This window comes from Lynx canadensis, chromosome B1 (genome assembly GCF_007474595.2).
Source record: "Lynx canadensis isolate LIC74 chromosome B1, mLynCan4.pri.v2, whole genome shotgun sequence".
Classification (NCBI taxonomy): Eukaryota; Metazoa; Chordata; class Mammalia; order Carnivora; family Felidae; genus Lynx; species Lynx canadensis.
In genome coordinates, this window is record NC_044306.2 from 97,470,578 (window position 1) to 97,493,616 (window position 23,039).

At 36.5% G+C, this 23,039-nt stretch overlaps 1 protein-coding gene across 1 annotated transcript in view; it reads right to left on the reverse strand.

Annotated features, from left to right (window-relative positions):
- The window catches only part of INTU (inturned planar cell polarity protein), an 89,209-nt gene extending 72,105 nt beyond the window's left edge, over nucleotides 1-17,104 (reverse strand). The window contains exons 1-2 of the mRNA XM_030313108.1: nucleotides 16,900-17,104; nucleotides 2,556-3,094 (exon numbers count right to left, since the gene is read on the reverse strand). Of these exons, the coding sequence (XP_030168968.1) occupies nucleotides 2,556-3,094; nucleotides 16,900-17,045 (685 nt within the window). The 5' untranslated portion in view covers nucleotides 17,046-17,104. The remainder of the gene's footprint in view (nucleotides 1-2,555; nucleotides 3,095-16,899) is intronic.
- Between the last annotated feature and the right edge of the window lie 5,935 nt (nucleotides 17,105-23,039).

The window sequence follows — 23,039 nt, forward strand, 5'->3', positions numbered from 1 at the left end:
GTTTATGCATTTATTCAGTAAACGTTTTTGAGGGCTTATTTATCAACCAAGTGTTTTGCTATGCACCAAAGATGAAATAATCATTTTATTCTGACAATTTTTTTAACCTATTAGTAAATCATAAATGCTTCCATTATGGAAATGAAATCATGAACCTCATTTTTCTAACTTTTTATTGTTATTCAATACACATGCAGAAAACTGCACAAATTGTAGCATTACAACAATAAATGATCAAAAACTGAACACATCCATGTAACCACATTCAGGTCAGAAAGTACACTACCAGCATCCTGGGTATGTTTAATTATTTTAAAGATTAACAACAGGACTACCTAGTAGTTTCTTCCTCTCTGTAGTTCATTCTCTTTCTTCCCATACAGTTGGTGCAGAAAGATCAGGCCTAGAGGTAAGGCCTAGGTATTAGGAGTGAAGATCAGGGGAAAGAAAACATGGAAGTGCATGCTCACTGACCTAACCACCTCTCTACTAGGTTTCAAGAGGGATGAGTAAAAAGAATTTTAGAGATTTGTCTATAAATCAGTCCAAGTAGGTCCCGAGCAGAGGCCCCAGATAAATACAGACAGTACATTAGCTGGAGTTTCCCATCACGTGGTACCTAGAATTACGGTGGTTGGCAACGACCAAGCAGGATTTCATAAGCATGAATCCTGGACTCCTCTGATAGAATGAAAAGAATAAAACTTAGGCATATTTTACAAAAAAGAAAGCTGAGGACCTGAGAGAATGTAAGCATGCATTAGCTTCTTTTCCAGCTATCCGTTGCTGCATAATGAATGACCCCAAAACTAAGTTGTTTAAAACAACAACCACCATTTATTATCTTTCCTGGTTCTGGGGTTGACTAGCCAAGGGTCTCACTCAGGGTTCCTCACAAAGTTGCAGCCAGCTGGAGCTGGAGTCATCCAGAAGACTTCTTCACTCATGTGTGGTAGCTGATGTTGCAGGGTGGCTGAGGCCTCAGCCAGAGTACTACTCATGGCCTCTTTGTGTACACCGGCCTTGCTCCTGTACAGAATGGCAACTAGATTCAAGAATACAAGGCAGAGGCTGCATCACCTTTTATGATCCTACCTCTGAAATCACATATACTATTTGAGCTGTAGTCACAGGCCCATGACAGGCGCCAGGGGGTATAGGCGGTGACACAAACACTGTAACTCTCCATGGGAGGAGTATCAACATTACTTTGTAAGATGAGAACGTGGAGATCTTGTTGCAACCATTTGGAACACACACTGCACAGATGCTCATCCTACATGATTCATCCTCGTAAACCCCCATGATGGCACTTATCATACTATGTGAAACTGTCTGTCTGTTTCTGACTCATCTCTTCCACCATAGTATGAGCTTCCTAAGAGGAGTAACTAGATCATTAGAGTAATCTTTGTATTCCTGACACTTAGCAGATGCTCAAAAATTTAATGAATCAATGAACAAACAAATGCAACTCAGACTTAAAGAAATATTTTTTAGGTGCGCCTGGGTGGCTCAGTCAGTTAAGCGTCCTACTTCAGTTCAGGTCATGATCTCGTGGCTCGTGGGGTCAAATCCCGCATCGGCCTCTGTGCTGACAGCTTGGAGCCTGGAGCCTGCTTCGGATTCTGTGTCTCCCTCTCTTTTTGCTCCTCCCCTACTTGTGCTGTTTCTCTCTCTCTCTCTGTCTCTGTCTCTGTCTCTCTCAAAAATAAACATTAAATTTTTTTTTTTTTATATTTTAAAAACATGTTTCTAAAGTATCTATAAAAAGTTCCTTTATCTAAATCTTATAGGCTGAGTCAACCTAAAAGACTGTCAGCTTTTAGATTTATTAATGATTTTTAAGTTTCATTAAGAATATATTCTCACATCTGACTAATATAGCTTTCCCTAAGTAATAAAGTTGCTACTGATGCAACCATTATATCCAACAGCTAAAAATGTATTAGCAACACAAAATGCTCACTTTAATATATATTCAGAATAACTTCGGGATTTATTTTTTTCCCTTGAAATTGATGAGATATTTTATGACAAGCACCCTTGAAAGGAAATTTATGTATAACATCACTGTGGCTAAATATGCCAAATGAAACAATTTAAAACCACTCCAAGAACTTAGTGTACTCAAGTGCAAACATACAATTTAAAAGTATTTTTATTCATAAATTACATATTATTTTATGCTATTGGGTATAGGTCATTCAAATCTAAATTATCACTGTAAAATCAACTTATTTTCTTTTTCTTGTCAGGAAATATAACCAAGATGAAATAAAACTATATAATTCAAAACTCAAAAATTAGTTAAGCTATTCCTTGGCCTAAACAAGGCACACACACATTCAACTCACCAAAGTACTTATTTAAAGAACACTATGCCTTGCAGTATACCAATGCTTAAACAATTTCACTACTGTCCCAAATATCATCAAGCAGTCCTTAATCTGCTGAGACTTTGGATATAATTCTGTTTTGATCACATGTCTCAAAAGGCATTACTAATCATGAATCTCTGCAAACAAGAACAGATGTTCACCAACAGCACTTACCAATTAATATCTGACCACTCTTCATAGCAGATCCTCCTGGCAATAGGCCATGGACCACAAGTCTCTCTCCACTGCCCTGTTTTCCAGTTTTTTTCCAGCTCCACTTGGTCTGATGAATAATCCCAACCAGTACTTCCAGAAGCTTCAGCTGCTCTTTGGCTTTGGTCACAGTTAACTTTTTGGGGTTTACATAAATATTCACGTCTTTGTATCGCTGTTGGACAACCACTCCTGTTTTCTGGTTGGACTGATGCTTTAGAATGGACACTGGTTCATTGTCATTGCTATTTTTTTTATTGTAGCGCTTGGGTAAAAGGCTTTTACTTTTTAAAATTTTCGTAAACCGCTTGAGTTTAGGTTCATACTTTTTTCCTTCTTTGTAATCATCCTCTTCAATTATAATCTCATTTTCACTAAACCTGACATGGTTCACAGTAGGAGTCTCAGGAAGAAGGCTTTCTTCTTCATCCTCACTCAATTCCAAATAAAATAATTCTCCATTTTTCCGCACACTGTCCAGCCATTCAGGTTCAACATCACTATGAAAAAGAGAAAAGATAATCTGAATAGCAGCCAACATAAGAAAAATAGCTACGTCTTTTGGGCACAGGTGGTACAGAGAGGTGGGAGGTGGTGAAAATTCTTTGATTCTTTCAAAGCCTCCTTGCTATTTCTAATTTATTGTAAACATCAACATTATTTCCTAGGATGCTTTTTGTAGAGTTTTGAAGAAGTGGGGTTGGAGGACAGGGATCAAAAAGGCACCAGTGATAGAAAAAAAAAAAAAACAAATAAAAAGGAAATGGCCTCCTTCTAGAATCTAAGGGTATTTTTTATTATTATTTTAATTCAGCCTCTGTATGGTTATTGTTCACTTTAGACATTTCACTGGATAATAATTTACATTAATAGTTGATTATGCAATTATATCCAGAGATAAGCCATTTGGAAACTGGACACAAAAACATGGTATTTGCACAGAAATAATTCATCGTGGCTGTCATGTTAAATGAAAGCTAAAGCCTACCACTATTAATAAGATTTGTTTATACAATAAACTTCCCAAAAAAGAAACATTCACGTCACCATAAAATCCTTGCTCAAAATGACCAGTTTATAATCACAGTTAGTAACGATTGCTTCCATAACTTATAATTTCTGTAAAACTCCTTTTTGTAAATAATTGTAGTAAGAAAAGTAAACCACATATTACATAATTTGTCACGTGATTGCTTAAAAAAAAACCTTTTAACTGGGAAGTAGGCCACCGAAAAAAGCAAAAGTATTGCTATTAAAGTGACTGAAACAGCGTTAAAAAACAAAATGCTCATCTTAAGGTAACAAACCTAATCATGAACTCTACCCTGCCTGTTCAATGTTACGAACACCCTACCTTTCAAACTGCTATTTTTAAAAGCCAAACTGGTTACAGTGAAAAATATAATATGTAAAGAGAGTCTTTCCGAAACATCAGCTGTAATATCCTGATGTAAAAGGGTATAATTTGTGTTCTAATCATTCCATCAAACAGACATTTCTGTTTCTGCAGTGTTTATTAGCAACTCTGGTTCTTTTAAAAGTTAGCTATCTCTCTAAAAACTATGAAAATTAACCTCCTAAAAATGTACTCTTCTATTACGCAACTCTGAAACTAACCACTGATCTCGTTTGCGGTTGGTCATTAATACATAATTTTCAACTATATACTAATGGCTAAAAAAAGGCATAACTAGTCCCAAATATCAAATGTGTGGCATCATTTTGGCACCACTTAGCACCAGGTATTAACCATTTATCAGTTGGTTTAACCACATCTATCTGCATCCACAGAAATTCATATTTAATAACTCTGCAATTCTACTCTGAAGATTCTAAATAAATGTCTCCAATCATAAAAAACTTAGATAACCATGTATCATAATTTAAAATGGAAAAATGTACATATCATGATTATATACAATTACTTATGAAGATATGTATCAATTTAAAAAATGAATGAAATTATTTGCTTTATAATCTCACTCTTTTAATTTGGTATGTTATTTGTATTAGAACATGTGACCCCAAAGAAATATTTTTCTCCCTATGCTAAACATGAAGATGTTTCATCTTAATCTCTAAAATTTGAATGTGAAACCATTTTTAGGCTATAACTTAAAGACCTTTTTAGGTGGGGGACAGGGGGCACAGGACATTTCATCATGAGCAAATTAACAGTGCCAGGCGCTTGTAAAGTACTAGAATTATAATGATTAAAACATCAGTTCCTTCCCTTGTCTTGTGGGGAAGAGGAAGTGAGAAAGAATTCACAACAATACATGAGGTAGATGCAAGATAGAGGTCACCTAGTTTAGCCTGGGAAGGAGGGTGAGGTTGGGGAGAATTTCTAGCAGAGGAAACACAGAAGTTAAGTCCTAAAAGAGTAAGTTGCTGGGAGGAGGTATGGTGGGGGTTAAGGGGAAGAGGAAAAGAGAATTCCAAGCAGAAGTAACAGCATAAGCAGAAGCCTTGAGGGACAGTCTCCATGGCTTATGTGGACAACTAAAGCTTGTTGATGGTTGCCAAAGTAAGGATAGAGGGAACATACCTCAGCATCATAAAGGCCTTATATTAAAAACCCACGCTAATATCATCCTCAATGGGGAAAAACTGAGAGCTTTCCCTCTACAGTCAGGGACAAAACAGGGGAATGCCCACTCTCACCATTGTTATTTGACAATGTAGTGGAAGTTATAGCCTCAGTAATCAGACAACAAAAAGAAATAAAACGCATCCAAATCAGCGAAGAAGTCAAACTTTCACTATTTGTAGACAACATGATACTCTATGTAGAAAACCTGAAAGACCACCAAAAATTGCTAGAACTGATTACAGTAAAGTCATAGGATACAAAACCATTGTACAGAAATCTTTTGCATTTCTATACACCAAATGAAGTAGCAAAAAGAGAAATCAAGGAATTGATTCTATTTACAACTGCACCAAAAACCATAAGACACCTAGGAATAAACCTAACCAAAGAGATAAGAGATCTGTATGCTGAAAACTATAGAAAGCTTATGAAAGAAATTGAAGAAGACACAAAGAAATGGAAAAACACTCCATGATCATGGATTGGAAGAACAAATATTGTTAAAATGTCTGCACTACCCAAAGCAATCTATAATGCAATTCCTATCAAAATACCACCAGCATTTTTCACAGAGCTACAATACACAATCCTAAAATTTGTATGGAACCACAAGACTACCCGAATAGCCAAAGCAATCTTGAAAAAGAAAAGCAAAGGGGGAGGCACCACAATTCCAGACTTCAAGATTTATTACAAAGCTGTAGTGATCAAGACAGTATGATACTGGCATAAAAACAGACACAGAGATTAATGGAACAGAACAGAGAACCCAGAAATGGACCCACTATTATACAGTCAACTAATTTTTGACAAAGCAGTAAAGAATATCCAATGGAAAAAAGACAGCCTCTCCAACAAATGGTGTTGGAATAACTGGACGGCAACATGGAAAAGAATGAAACCAGACCACTTTCTCACACCATACATAAAAATAAATTCAAAATGGTTGAAAGACCTCAATGTGAGACAGGAAATCATCAAAATCCTAAAGGAGAACACAGGCAGCAACCTCTTTGATCTGTGTCGTAACAACTTTCTCCTGAGGCAAGGGAAACAAAAGCAAAAATGAACTATTGAGACTTCATCAAGATAAAAAATCTTTACAGCAAAGGAAACAATCAACAAAACTAAAAGGCACCCTTCTGAATGGGAGAAGATATTTGTAAGTGACATATCAGGTAAAAGGTTAGTATCCAAAATCTATAAAGAACTTAACCAAACTCAACACCCAAAAAACAAATAATCCAGTTAAAAGTGGGCAGAAGACATGAAAAGACATTTTTCCAAGGAAGACATACAGATGACCAACAGACACATGAAAAGATGCTTGATATCACTCATCATCAGGGAAATACAAATCAAAACTACAATGAGATATTCTTCACACCTGTTAGAATGGCTAACATTAACAACACAGGAAAATAACAGATGTTGGCGAGGATATGGAGAAAGGGGAACCCTCTTACACGGTTGGTGGATGCAAATTGGTACATCCACTCTGGAAAACAGTATGGAGGTTTCTCAAGTTAAAAACAGAATTACCCTATAATCCAGCAACTGCACTACTAGGTATTAACCCAAAGGATACAAAAATGCAGATTTGAAGGGATATATGCACCCCAATGTTTATAGCAGCATTATCAACAATAGCCAAATTATGTAGAGTCCAAATGTCCATCAACCAATAAGTGGATAAAGAAGATGTGGTGTATATGTATGTATATGTGTGTGTGTGTATATATATATATACATATACATATATATGTGTGTGTGTGTGTGTGTGTGTGTGTGTGTGTGTGTGTGTATATATATATATATATATATAATGGAATATTACTCAGCCATCAAAAAGAATGAAATCTTGCCATTTGCAATGATGTGGATGGAGCTAGGTATTATGCCCAGCAAAATAAATCAGTCAGAAAAAGACAAATACCATATGATTTCACTCATATGTGGAATTTAAGAAACAAAACAGATAAACACACGGGGAAAGGAAGAGAGAGGGAAATCATAAAACAGACTCTTAACTATAGAGAACAAACTGAAGGTTGCTGGAGGAAAGGTGGGTGGGAAGTGGGCTAAATTGGTGATGGGTATTAAGGAGGGAACTTGTGATGAGCACTGGGTGTTGTATGTAAGTGATGAATCACTAAATTCTACTCCTGAAACTACTATTACGTATACTGTATGTTAACTAACCAGAATTTTAGTAAAATCTTGTACACAAAACAAAACAAAGCTAGTCAATGGTTGCCAAATGTGGGGCGTGACAGGAAAAGTAGTCAAGTCCTCATTTTGCAAGACCTTTTAGACCATGGCAAGGGGTTTGGATTTTGTAGCATAAGTAAGAGGGCATCAATGAAGAGTTTTAGGTAGAGATTTAGGTGTCAGATATCCCTGGATAGATCTACTTTGACAAGAGAATGGAAGAAGAATTTAGGTAGATAAGACTCAAGTCAAGAGAATGGTTAGGGAGCTGTTTTAGTAGTCCAGGCCAAGATGGTACCTAAAGCAATGGCAGAAAACATGGAAAGTAAGAAAAACATTTGAGAAATGCTTAAAAATCACTGGACTTTGAGACTGTTTACATGAGATGATGAGAGAAGGAAGGAATTAATGTCGACTAGATTTCTAGTTGGTGACTTTATTTTCATGCATCTTTTTATACATACATATGCACAGACTCATTTTATATAAATGTGACCATAAGTATAATACATGTTATCTTCCCTACCTACTTTTTACTGACATAAACAATATATCCACGATACCCATGTTCTTAAAATCATAAAATCATATAAAAACATAAAGAGGATTATTCAGTCATTGTTTTTGAAAAACCAGAATTATTATATACTCTTTATATATGATTGCAATTGCATACATTTTTCAAAAGTGTACATACATATGTATATGTATATATACATACATACCTTTATCATTTATCACTGAACACTACAGTTTAGAAACCCCTAATGGCTGCATTAAACCCTATCAAGGATGTAGCACTTCTGGTCATTCACCTCCTGATTAGCTTTGTGTTCAGTTTTTGTTTTGCTCTTATGGATGATGATACAGCAACCACATATTTATATTTATATTTATATTTATATTTATATTTATGCTTATACTTATACTTATATTTATACTTATATGTTTTTACCCAAAGACCATATCAATTCACATTTCCACCAGCAATGAATGAGATCCTTTTTCCTCACCTCTAAATTTAAATAATACTTCACTTTAAGAGGAAGAAGAAATTAAAAGAAGAGAGATAAGTGGAACAGGAATAAAGACAAGGAAATGAATGTATGAGACTCTGAAAACAGAAGGCAACATGTATAGTAAAAAGAAAATGAACTGAGAAGTCACAAAGACCTGGATTCAAATTCTGTTCTATTGACATTTTTACTTTTCTAAGCTTTACCTCATCTCTTCTAGAAAACAGATTATAGCAACTTCACATGGCTGTTACTAACAGTAAATTAAAAAATGTTAGTTCCTTTCCTCTTGCTTGGCAGAGTCAAAAATGTAGAGAAACTTACAACTTTATTAGATACAGCACTCATACTTCTGCACTCTTCCAACCCCTGGCAATAAATGAGGATGTCTCCAGTGATCTCTACTTGCTGGGTTCCAGCCTAAGTGCTGTTGGCATAAAAAGCAAAAGATGTTGCCTCTATGGCTCCCATAGTTCAGTATTCCTGGAAAGCTCCTTATTCCTACTCTGAATGATTAATTCCTATTTAGATGCATCAAGAGCATAACTGATTAAGTGCTAGAAAGCTTAACAGAGTTGTAAAGACTGTACTCCAAACTAGTTCTAACAGGAGAGGGTATATTAAAAACAACTACAAGGAAAACCCAACCTTTCACTGCAACTATTATTCATAACAAAATTAAAGAAATTATTGTTATATGTTTATACTCCCTACTCCAGGAGATGGAGCTTAATCTTTCCTCCCCTTTAACGTGAACAGGACTTAGTGACATGCTTCCAAAGAAGAGAGTATGGAAAGTGAGAAATAGTAACTTCACAGTGATGAAACCTTGCAGACATTACCTTAACCAAGTGATCCAGGTTATGAAAAACAAGGAACAACTAAGAAACTGTCACAGACCAAAAGAAACTAGGGACACTTAATAACTAAATGCAATATGCTACCCTGGATTAGATCCTAGAACAGAAAAAGGACATAAGTAGAGAAATGGTGAAATCCAAATAAAGTCTGGAGTTTATTTAACAGTACCGTACTAACGTTAATTAATTTCTTAGTTTTGGCAAATATACCATAGTTGTGTAAGATGTTAACATCAGGGGAAACCGGGTGAAGGATATATGGGAACTCTGTACTATGTTTGCAACTTTTCTGAAAATTTAAATTTATTCCAAAAAAATGTTTATTTTTAAAAAGGCATTAACTCTAGCTGCTTTAATTCAGATTTTTATAATATAAGAATGCTTTAATCTCTTTTCTGAGATACTATGGTACAAGCTGCAAAGTTGTCATTGTGTAAGTGTCTTTCAGTGAGATTACTTTGTTTATTCTACTTGTTTTCTAAACAGAAATAACTGTATATTCAGTCTGCTCACAAAGTTTGAGAACACTTTAATTGGTTTTCAAGGCTCGGATGTAGTAAACATGAGTAGAATCCTTCTTCCCAAAGACAGACTTGCTAATTTGCAAATAAGCAAGTTCACTTACATAAACTGTAACATAACTATATTAAAGAAAATGAACTTCAGATAATGCAAATGAGTTTCTCAATTCATATTCAAGAATTCTATACTAATACTAATTTTTTTCTTCTAAATTATTGAATCTCTCAGGTCTTTATGTTGTCAGTATTTTTCATCAATTGGTAATATTAGAATTTTCTTAGCCATCACAAGAAAAGTTATGAATAGTCAAACCTACCGGTTCATTTTCTGAAGGAAAACAGACTTGTGCTACTATTCCAACCCTGTTACAGAATTTTTTTTTTCCTTTTTAGTAGGCAAAAGCACACCAAAGTGGCCAACACACATAGTTACATGGTGCTAATATGCACAGCAGGACAATTCTAGGGACAGAGAAAAACCACACACAATAAAAACATCATGACAAATGAATACCGTTTCTCTCTGGTGTTTGTTCAGTACTGGTCTATCCATGCTTTTCTGTGCTCTGCCTACCAGCGATATCTAATTTTCATCTATGAAGTCTTTTGATTGTTTTCTAAAAGAAAGCCATAATTTTAATGGTTAAAATCTGTCATAGCAGCTTGAGGGGTGGGGAACCTGGGATGGACTGGTATTCTTTCTAGCCTAGCCACAGTCACCATTTACAAACGTAAAGCATATTAGAGAAAAGGAGGGGATCAATCAGTAAACTAGTCACTGTGTACTCACTGCACGAAATAAATTTTTACATCATGAACACATCTCCATTGGAACTATGCTAATGACCCTGTTCCCAGGACCACATTCCCTACCTCCAACTCTTTCAGCTTAATGGAGCATGTTACATATCACTAAGTTTAGAGATAAGATCTGACCCTGAAATCATAGACCAACAAAAACATTTTTTGATAGGGCATTTTTGTACTTTTAAAGATGTCAGACAGACAGAAGGCTCATCACCTAGCTTAAATGCAAGTGCCAAAACAGAGGAACAAAAACTGCTATAAGAAAGTCAAGTTTGGAGAAATTAAGTCTAAGAGGTATCAAAAAAGGCTGTAGGAGAAGGTAGCACTTAAGTGGGACACTGAATGATTTTGACAAGATAGGAAGCAAAGGTCTTTCAGAGAAAACAAAGTAGGTAAAAGTGTAGGTGTGAAAGTATACAATATGTATGAGAGAGGGTGTATATTTCCGTGTAGTAATGTTATGTACTGAATGTTTGTGTCCTCAAAATATGTATGTTGAAACCCCACCACTCAATGTGATGGTATAGAGATGGGACCTTTGGGAAGTAATGAGGATTAGATGAAGCCATGAGGATGGAGCCTCGTGAATGGGATATGCTCTCCTAAGAGTCTTGAGAAAGCTTGTTCATTCCCTCTGCTCTTTGCCATGTGGGGGTACAAATAGAAGTCATCAATCCACAACTTGGAGGAGGGTTCTGACCAGAACCTGACCGTACTGGAACAGTGATCTAGGACTTCCAGCCTCCAGAACTGTGAGAAATAAATTTCTGTTGTTTATAATCTACTCAGCCTAGGGGCACCTGAGTGGTTCAGTCAGTTAAGTGTCTGACTTCAGCTCAGGTCATGATCTCATGGTTCGTGGGTTCGAGCTCCGTGTCGGGCTCTGTGGTGACAGCTCAGAGCCTGGAGCCTGCTTTGAATTCTGTGTCTCCCTCTCTCTGCCCCTTTCCTACTCACACTCTGTCTCTCTCTGTCTCTCAAAAATAAATAAACATTGAAAAAATAATTTAAGCTACTCAGTCTATGCTCTTTTTAAAATAGCAGCCCCAGGTAAGACAAGTAAGAATACAGGTAGCTTTAAAGAAGGAAGATCATCAATACTGAGATCAGAGAGGCTTGGGACAGATCTAAAACAGCTTTAAAAGCAAATATGGAATTTATTTGGGAGGTGACCAAGCTTTTGAGTACTATAGAAAAATGATTTAGTATACTTTTTTTTAGAACCATTTTAAGTTCATAGCAAAATTGAGCTAATGGTACAGAGATTTCCAATATACTTTCTTCCTCCTACATGCACAGCCTCCTCCATTATCAACATCCCCCAACAGAGGGATACATTTGTTACAACGGATAAACCTATATTCATACATTATAATTACCCCAAATCCACAGTTTACATTAAAGTTCATTCTTGGTGGTGTATATTCCATGGGCTTAGGGAAATGAATAATGACATGTATCATCCATCACTACAGTATCATACAGAGTAGTATCACTACCCTAACACAATTATCCCATTATTTTAAATTTTAAAATAAAAACCAGAATAAATGAAGGCCCGTAAAGCTTCTCAATACCAGGAAGATAGTTTTCATGTTAAAGGAAAGCACATAGGGGACTTCTTTCTTCTTTTGTGCATATTTGAAAATTTTCAGGAAAAAAAAGTTTGATTAAAAGGAGGAAAAGCACGTCTTTAATAGGTCACCTACACAAAGATTTCATAGAAATACTTGCACATTCAGGCTTTAGCTTTCTCTTTAGCCACACTGCCCCTTAGAATACATAGCATTTTCCATCCTGGAGATATGGAGGACGTTGGGAAACCTCTGATGAAGACGAGAAAACTTGCTACAAGAGGCAACTCTGGAGCACCTGGGTGGCTCAGCTGGTTGAGCATCTGACTCTTTAAAAAAAATTTTTTTTTTAACGTTTATTTATTTTTGAGACAGAGAGAGACAGAGCGTGAACGGGGAAGGGGCAGAGAGAGAGGGAGACACAGAATCGGAAGCAGGCTCCAGGCCCTGAGCCATCAGCCCAGAGCCCAACGCGGGGCTCGAACTCACGGGCCGTGAGATCGTGACCTGAGCTGAAGTCGGACGCTTAACCGACTGAGCCACCCAGGCACCCCGAGCATCTGACTCTTGATGTTGGCTCAGGTCATGATCTCACTGTTGTGAGACTGAGCCCCACATTGGGTTCTACACTGACAGTGCACAGCCTGCTGGGAGAGGGGGGGAGAGAGAGAGAGAGAGAGAGAGAGAGAGAATCTTAAAGCAGGCTCCAGACTTAGCACAGAGCCTGACAGGGGATTCAATCACACGGCATTCAGATCATGACCTGAGTGGAAGTCAAGAGTTGAACACTCAACCAACTGAGCCACTCAGGCACTCCTGTACACTTTAAATACATGAAGTTTATTGTATGGTAAAAAATCTCAGAAAAAAAACTGTAAAGGACATATTTCCCTTCTTCTCCAGTTATTCTTATTTTCAGTGGAAGTTCCTTAGCTTTTTATAGCTAAATTCTCTTTTTAAATTATCCCTCTTTCTATAGTCAAGCTTTTAAAAAAATCTAGCAACAACAAAAAATTCACTTTGAAAAAACAAAAATCTAAGTTATAAAATTGAGAACTCTGACCAATCTGTACTAACCAATGTTGCCTCAAAAGTTGAATAACTGGAAAACCACAGCAAAGGATGCCAACCACAAACCTAAACCCTAACCTTAACCCTGACCCTAAATCTAATGCTACCCCTAACTAGTAACCCCTAAATTCTACCCTAATCCTAACTGCAACACCAAATCTAACCTCTGGAGAGCTCTCTGAACTGCAGGGTATGAGACATATACTCTCACCCTAATCCTAATCCTAGCTCTAAACCTAATTCTAACCCAAACCTGAACACTAACCCTAACCCTAACCCTACCTCTAAAGCCATTCCTCTGGAGAGATCTCTGACCTGCAGGATAACAGGCACATAACCTCACCCTGGCCCTAATCCTAACTCTTATTCTAGCCCTAAACTGAACACTAATCCTAGATCTGAGGGGTAAAAAAGAGTTGGTATATACACACACATACACATCCACAATGGAATAGTATTACTCAGCCATAAAAAAGAATGAAATCCAATGACATGGGTGGAACTAGAGAGTATTATTCTAAGTGAAGTAAGTCAGGGAAAGACAAACACCATAAGATTTCAGTCATATGTGGAATTTAAGAAACAAAACAAATAAGCCAAATGAAAAGAAGGAAGGAAACAGAATTTGTAGTATTTCTAAAAATAGGTGTGTACAGATCAAAACAGTTAAAAGAGAAGGAAACCACAGGAAAGGAACTTGGCATTATTAAAAGTAAATGTATGATTTCCATTGTTTCAATACCAAAACTAGTCATTGATTTCCTCAACTCATCTACCAGTATTATCTCTGAAGTATCCCCAGGGACTTGCCAATGTGTTTTCTAATCTAAAATTGTCCTCTTATATAAGTCTTAAACAAACTTACTAAAAGTACTTCACCAGAACATACCCTAAAGTAATTTTATCCCCAAAATGATCACCTTATTCTGTATTGACAATCACATGCAGCTCAAACTGGTTTTTGGTTAGAAAGCATGTATGAAATAATAATTACCAGAAAGAATATGCAATAATTAACTATTAGGACACTGAAAGTTAAGAATATTTTATATGAATAAACAACTAGCATAAACTTCCTTTGAAAAAAATTTTTTTTAATGTTTATTATTTATTTTTGAGAGAAAGAGAAATAGAGTGTGAGCAGGGGAGGGGCAGAGAGAGAGGGAGACACAGAATCCAAAGCAGGCTCCAGGCTCTGAGCTGTCAGCTCAGAGCCCGATGCAGGGCTCGAGCTCAGGAACCACGAGATCATTACCTGAGCTGAAGTCAGATGCTTTAACCAACTGGGCCACCCAGGCATCCCTAGCATACTTCTTCAATATCATCCATGTAGGCAATGAAAAACAATGGGCAATTCGGATCTCTTAGCTTCGATGAGAAAGATTAAGTTCACATCCCAATGCCTTTGATCAAAAAGTGATCTTGTCCTTGGGATGCCTGGGTCACTCAGTTGGTTAGGCATCTGACTTTGGCTGAGGTCATGATGTTGCGGTTTGTGAGGTGAGTTCCGCATTGGGCTCTGTGCTGACAGCTCAGAGCCTGGAGCCTGCTTTGGATTCTGTTGTCTCCCTCTTTCTCTCTGCCCCTCCCCTGCTTGTGCTCTGTCTCTCTCTCTCTCAAAAATAAATAAACATTTAAAAAAAAAAAAAAAAAAGAAGTGATCTTGTCCAAACTGGGAAGATCACCTCTGCATTGCTGACTCTGCTGATTAGATAGGTAAATAGGAGCAGAATAGAAGCCTACCTGGTCAGATCAGCAAATCAATTCCCATGACCTACACATCAAGAAGGGGTAGACATAAAATCTGAATCTTGATAGGACTTGAAACATAGACCAGCAAAACATTTTACAAAAGGGACTTACTGTACTTTTACTATTAGGAGGATAAAGACACTGGAACATCTGGAGTGATGAGTGAATGATTAATGTAGAAAGCTTAATGACCATTTAAATCTATATATATATGAAATACACACATGTATTTTGATTTACAAAATGCTTTGAATTAACAAGCTTTCCTAACACAAGGTCTCCAGATTACTCATTTCCTAGGAATTTAAGTGAGGACTAGCTCATTTGTCTTCATTCTATTAAAATCAAGGTACTACAGGGCGCCTGGGTGGCGCAGTCGGTTAAGCGTCCGACTTCAGCCAGGTCACGATCTCGCGGTCCGTGAGTTCGAGCCCCGCGTCAGGCTCTGGGCTGATGGCTCGGAGCCTGGAGCCTGTTTCCGATTCTGTGTCTCCCTCTCTCTCTGCCCCTCCCCCGTTCATGCTCTGTGTCTCTCTGTCCCCAAAATAAATAAACGTTGAAAAAAAAAATTAAAAAAAAAAAAATCAAGGTACTACATTCGAAATGAGGCCTCCTAAATCTCTACACTGATTTAGCTGTGTGACCATGGGCAAATTACAGATTCTCTCTGGGCTAAAAGTGTGTGATTCTAAGATGTAGAGAAATCAAGAGCTTGAGTCTCACAAGATCTATGACTCCCACAGCAAGACCAAATAAGGTTTCCCATAATCTATATTTCCTTCCAGTGCCTCTCTTGATAACCATAATTTTGTAATTATTTTTTAAATGACCACAGCAGATTACACAAAATACTTGATCCTCTAAAATCTGTTCAAGTCTTCAAGAATATAATCTGTCCTCATTGAGCCTCTAGAGTATGGTAAGCAGCCATTAGTGACTGCTCTTCCCCTATGCTTTTAACGATAATGGTAAATTTTTTTTTACATACCCATAGGTGAAAATAATTGCCAAGTAACTTTTAGTCCTAAATACACATTAAATACTTGTAACCATTTATTCCTAAATACACTTAAAATGTCATCCTAAAACTGAATGTGCATGGTAGTCTATTATGGGATTGCTTGATATTTTGGCACCTAAACCTTTTCACTATTAGTCATTTATTTCAAGCTACCACTAATTTACTTTTCCAGAAAGGTCTTAATCCATAGCAGTAAGGGATAGATTCCTTCAAAATTAAAGAGACACTGGGTCTTATGAATCAAAATATTTTTTCATTATTATTAAAGATTAAAAAGTGGAAAATAATATTTAGATATTTTGTATTTTAAAAATTATGTTACGACATTAAGTAGAAAACCAGAAAACCATGAGAACGTGTAGGAAAATACAGCAGAAATACCCCAAAATGCTGAGAGGTTGTCCTTGATGGTGAAGACTATCAGTGGATTTTAGTTCTTTTATATATATCCATTTTTATAACAGGGAAAAAAATCTAAATAAATAGTTGACTTATAAAACGTGTAGGGTATCCCTCCACTAAAGTCACAAAGATTATAACACCAGAGAAGAAGACACTGACATAGGAACGAAGAGTTTTGTGAACATTCTAACAGATATACAGTTAAATATTACAGAACACTCCACAAAGAGGAGAACCTTATCTGATAATCATAAAAAACCTACAACAGCAAAGAACGGCACGTCATTTCGGCTCACGTCCCTCACAATTGGAACGTGGCTCAAATAAATCCCACTAATTATAGAACCTCAAACACTCAATCCCAACTACTCCAACACTCTGGCAGGCCGCCCCCCCCCCCCTCCCGCCGCCGCCGCCCAAGTGTACACTCTCTGGATTGAAAGAATGGACTTAATTGTCCCTCTTCAAGAATCTTACTCATAATCACTACTGGTTGAGGAATATGAACCCGAGTCGTTGACCCGATCTTCATAATCGCAATCCTCATCTTTTTGTGAAGAATGGTCTCCAGGGAGCTCATCTGGGCTCTGACGGGAACCATACGAAACCGGAGACGCCATCATCAAGGATGCAGTAGTTACTAGTAGTGTTAATTCAAATCTCGCAGCAATGGCTCGCCGTAGCCGCCATGTTGTCTCCGCTAGGGAAAGGGCAAAGGCCACGTGACCGCCAATCCTTGGCTGCAATTGGTGGCAGCTTGAGTTGCCAGGGAGACGAGGAAGCTTTCGAGAGAGAGAGAGAGAGAGAGAGAGAGAGAGAGAGAGAGAGAGCGCTACTGAAAGAAGCCAACGAGGTGAAACTTCCAGGAGGGCGTCTCAGTTGGAGGAATATAAGTAGTTAAAAACTTCACCACTTAGAGTCTCCTAAACGCACTCCTTTAGAGTACTATAGTTTATTAACAGCGGAGACCCATTTTTTTCTTCCCTTTTTCTAGTTTGCACTTTGCCCTATGTTTCTAAGCCGAACAGCTGCCCAAAGCCTTAGAGGCACTCAGCTTGGGGTTCCCATGAAGTAAAGGAAACTCCTCCGTACCTTTCCCCAGGGCCTCTGCATCTGTGCTGGGAAGGGAAGCTTTTAACCAAAGTCCACTAGGTGTAAATGTAAATACGCTCCAATGTTTCTTTGGTTTTCTTACTGTTTCACAGTTGCAAACATTTGTATAGTTTTCCCTAGCAAATGTTGTAAATTGCTTAAAATAAGAGGCAATGTGAAATCAACTGCACGTTCATTTTGTAATTTTATAATTTGATGAAGTATTATCACTGAAATTGGAAATGTAAACTGGTAAATTTTATCGGTAATTTACGAATACCTACAAGTATTTTTTTCTAAGTACAAAATAATAGCTAGCCTTTATTGAGAGTCAGCCATTTCTCAAATTACTTGTTCTATTGATATACTATACTACGTATTCACATACTATGAAGTAAAGATCCTTATACTAATATAAGGAAACTGAAGCTTGGGTTATTCATCTTAATGGTCACATGGCTAGAAGGCAGCCAAGCCACACAAAAATTGAACCTGTCATTAACTACTTGATTATATTTCGTCCTCAGGATCTAGTAATTCAACTATTACAGATCTATTCTAAGAAAATAAAGGTTGTAAAAACAATTATAAAGTTTGTGAAAGTGGAAAGCTGAAAGCAATCTAAATATTCAACAATAGGGGAAAAGTTAAATAATACACTTTTCTATATGAAATATAAATATTATGATAGAAGTATTTTCAAAGAATAATGCAAGGGGGAATATTCATGTTATAACAAGTTAAAGGATATAATATTTTATGATCTCAATGGATGAGTGCTGGAGATTCAACTTAAATTGCATTAATTCTAAATGTGTTTTTTCATAGTTGTATACCAGCTATTGAATATTGTTTTGTCTTAATTTGAATCAATTTATAAAATTGTTTTTATCTTATATGAGAGCTATAGAGCACAGAGCTTATAACTGTTTATTTACATTATAATTTAAAAAAGTTTAATTCATTCCTGAAAGTCCACAACAGATTTTTCTTTTTTCCTTAAAAGAGGTCTATCTATCATTCAGACTGGAGCACAGGGGACTAGTTCATAACAGGATAATGGGGCAAAAGAGGTCCTTGAGGTAGCAGGAGAATCTGGTGTCTACCAGACAGATGGAAGGACATGACCTTGCTGACATGTCTTCTTTAAAACTGGATCCTAAATGAAGGTGCAGGTGTGGATGCTGATTTGCCAGTTTTAGTCAGGAAGTTGAGACACTCTCCATACATAATGGTGTTTATTTTCTCAGGTAAGTAGAAGGTAACCTTGCCAGGTGAAAATGAAGGAGGGCAATGGAGTTAGAAGTTTGAAGAGAATGGATCCCCGAAGGAAGGGAAACAAATATTTCCATCAGCACTGAGGTCCAAAAATGTAGTTACTTTTAAAATCAGAGAAACAATATTATTTTTTAAAAAGTTGGAATCAATATAATAGTTATACTTGTTTCATGTTAAAATATACATACTTATTCTCACCACAATCTCCAGTGATAAAAATTTTAATATTTTAAAAGCATCTTATTGGAAGTAAAAAAAAAAAAGACATTCTAAATATTAACAAAAAAACCCACATTTCTGCATATAAATGACTCTTTTTTTTCTCTATAAACAGCTAATGATTTCATGCACTGCTCAAAAACCTTCAACGCCACCCCATTAGAGAATAAATTCCAAACTAGGTAGTCTCTTAAAAAAAAAAAAAGATTGCAATTCTACAAACAATTGAGCACCAATTAGGAATTAGATGCTTTATTTCCTGCATTAATCAAGTTAATCAAGTGTGCCCAACTTGCCAGATCAAAAGAACCCCTGGGGTTCTTGTTAAACATAGAGATTTTAAGACCTGTCCCACCTCAAAAGGATCAGAATCTCCAGGGAAGTTGCCCTAGAAATCTCTGTTTTAAACAAATGCTCTCACCCCTCAATGATCCCTAGATTAAGGTAAACTTGGGAAACACTGCCCCAAGCCTTCCCTCAGTTCTAATTCTTCATATCTGCAGGCCCACTGACCGTTTCCACAATAGGCTAGAAACCACTCCCACCTCCTGATTTTGAGCCTGGCAGACAGAGCAAATCAACCTCTCCAAGCTTCACTTTCTTTATTGGTAAATTCAGATATTGATATGTACTTCATAGGACTGTTTGGAGGTCTAATAAGTCAATGTATGTAAGATACCTAGCACATAAAGTATCAATAAAACTTAAAACTATTTTATGGATCATTTATTTTACTCATGCAGTTCTCTCATTGTGAAATGCTACATTTTCCTTCAAGACCCAATTCTAATAGTACCTTTTTCAAAAGATTTCTCACACTCTTTTCCTATCTCAGTGACAATTCTTCTTTCCACCTTCCCCTCATATCTAATAAAGTTTTATAACGAGTATGTCTGCCTAATGTCTAAATTATTTAGGAATCTTTGCTACCAAATGACAAATTCCTGGAAGTTATAACTGGGTCTTTTTTGTTGTTGTTTTCAATCTTTCATCTTACATAAGGTTGAACAAGAGCAAGAGGTGCCACATAAAAGTATCTTTTACGAAATCTTCTTCACACTAGATATGTCTCTGAGTTAACTTCCTTGGCTAGTCTACTTCCATATGTTAGATTAAAAGACAAAATCTGCACCCGCAGAAGGATACCACTTTCCTGAGATTTCACAAAAGAAAAAATAAGAGCAATCATTTTATATTCTTATTTAAATCTTCAGGGTGTGAAGCTTATCAGATTTCTAACTTTATATGTCATATTTGTACTAAATTAATATTTAACAACCTTAGATATACTAGAGACGATGAAGAATGGAAAAGATTAACTTGCTATTTTCAGGGCCTTTTAAAAAATACTGACTTTGTTTTATACTTAGCAATTGCTGGTGACTTAAAAGAGACTGGGGTATATTCTCAATTTTTATTTTCCATTACACAGATGGCCAGCCATCTCTGAGAACTAAGTATGTTTAGTTTAATATATATATATATATATATATATATACACACACACACATATATATATGTATATATATATATACACATATATATATGTATATATATATATGACATAAAGTCCTTATTTTCATATTTTACTCACTCAATTAGGCAAACAACACAACTCTGACATAAAATACACCAGATAAGAACATAATTAAATATTTAGTATTTTTGGCAGGTTCAAGAGTTCTTTGCCTGGTGGTAACAGAAGCTAGCAATGAGAAGTAAATGAAAACAGGGCCACATGAGGTCATGTCCATTAAAAAATTTTAAACTGCAAGGAAAAAATTTACAGAACTTAGCATTGTTAGAAACTAATACCATCTTAACTATGAACATCGAAATAATTCATGAGGGGTGTGGTAATCCTGACAACCCCAATCATTTAAAAAATGATGAATAATAATTTGGTAGACCAGCAAAACAGCATTTTAAAAACTGAGGCATCGTAATGTAGGATTTTTAAAATTTGAGATAGTCATAAATGAATAACATTTCAGCAATCCAATGTTTATAGAATTGGATTATGATCTAAGATTCTAATTTTCCTTTATAAAAATTGAATTGCCTGTTAAAATGTTTGGAACTTGTTCCATAGAAATCATGCATTCTCTATTTGAATAATAATGAAATACAGATGAGAACACAGAGGTAAACATAAAAGTAACTGAGGTAGATGGCACAAAGCTCAACCCCAAACCCTTCATTTACTCCTAGTTATTCTCATTTTATACTTTCATTTACAAATTGTAAAAAGTTGATGAAATGTTCTACCGCCATAGATCAGTAGCTGCCAACCAGAAGGAAGGGAGGCCTCCTTAAAACGGGAATACAATAGCAGCAGAAATTGTTGATGGCTGACAATCTGCCAATGAAGAGCAAAGTCAGAAACAAAAAGCAGACACAAAAATTACAAAAAACCAACTCCCCCCAAACTCATAGCGTATAAATGAGTGCCAAGTGCCCTCAATAGCATCTAAAATAAAAAAAGAAGAAAGAAACAAAATTACTGCATTGTCGAACCCTACAGTAATTTGATAAGACCGTGAAAATGCTTGATATTCCCTAAGTGCCATGCATCCTCCAGTCAGAGAATCCACATTCTCATCCTGATTTTGGCACTAATAACCAAGTGAATATGGACAAAGTCAGTTTCATCATCTGAAAACTACAATAATAATCCCCGTGTACTGTACAGAGTTGCTAAGAACCAAATGTCCTTGGAATCTAATGTCCCACACTTTAAGAAATAGAGGAGTGTGTGTTATATGCTATATTTAAATGTTTTTGATTTTGGGGCACCTCGGTGGCTCAGTTGGTTAAGCATCTGACTCCTGATTTCAGCTAAGGTCACAATCTCGAGGTGTTCGTGGGATCAAGCCCTGTGTTGGGCTCTGTGCTGACAGTTAGGAGCCTGCTTGGGATTCTCTCTCCCTCTTTCTCTGCCCCTCCTCCTGCCTCATGTGTGCCACTGTCTCTCTCTCAGTAAACTTAAAAAAAAATAATAAAATGTTTTTTATTTCAGTATTTTTTTTTAGTTTTTACTTTTTGAACTTATTAAAGGATATTTTATTCATCAGGAATATTATCTAATGGGGCACATCTTTACCCCTGAGGCTTCTGGATATTTGAGATATTTTAAATATGCTATTTTGCTATTGGCAAAAGTATGAAGTTTAGGTTATCAAACATTTTCAGAGACACCTCTTGCTCATTTTCTTTGCTGGCTTAGATGTTAGAACACACTAGCACTCTGGCCTGGACCAGCCCCATATATTAGCCATTAGGCTTTGGGCAAAACTCACTTAGCTGAATTTTCTCAGAGTCTCTAAGAATACCTATTGTTCTGTGTTTTGTTTTAATTTTTTAGGACACTGGTTAACATAATCCTTTGTATTTTACAGATCTTTAGTTTTTTACAGCACTTACATATCTGAAATTCACACCACCACCCAATGAAGTGGGTATTATCCCTTTATATTACAGGAAGAACAGGAAAATATAAACAAGTCAAAAGTCTTGTAAGTCACACAACTAGTGCACAACAGAAATAGGACTCCAAGGGAATGTTTAAACTGCAATAGCCTTGTACCTAGTTTTTTTTTTTTTTTTTTTAAGTCTGCAAAAATACTAATGAGCCCTAATATGATCATTTGGGTACTTCTTATAATCAAGATGATACAAATATGTGTTAATTTACTTAAAGTAAAAGTAACTGAGAGACAATCTTGAAGCTTTTCCCTGACTCTGACAACCTATATATAACTTTTAATCAAAAAGCAGGATGGTCTTTTATCCCAGCTATTGTTATTTTGGTCTTGACCATATTTTGTAGCTAACACTTCACTCATGCAGAGAAAAGTTTGCAACTTTGCTTCACTTTGGGTTTGGCTGAAGTATCTTTCTAAACGCACAGCAATCTAAGGGCACCTGGGTGGCTCAGTCAGTTGGGTGGCTGACTTTGGCTCAGGTCATGATCTCACAATTTGTGAGTTCAAGCCCTGTGTCTGGCGTGCTGTGCTGACAGCTCAGAG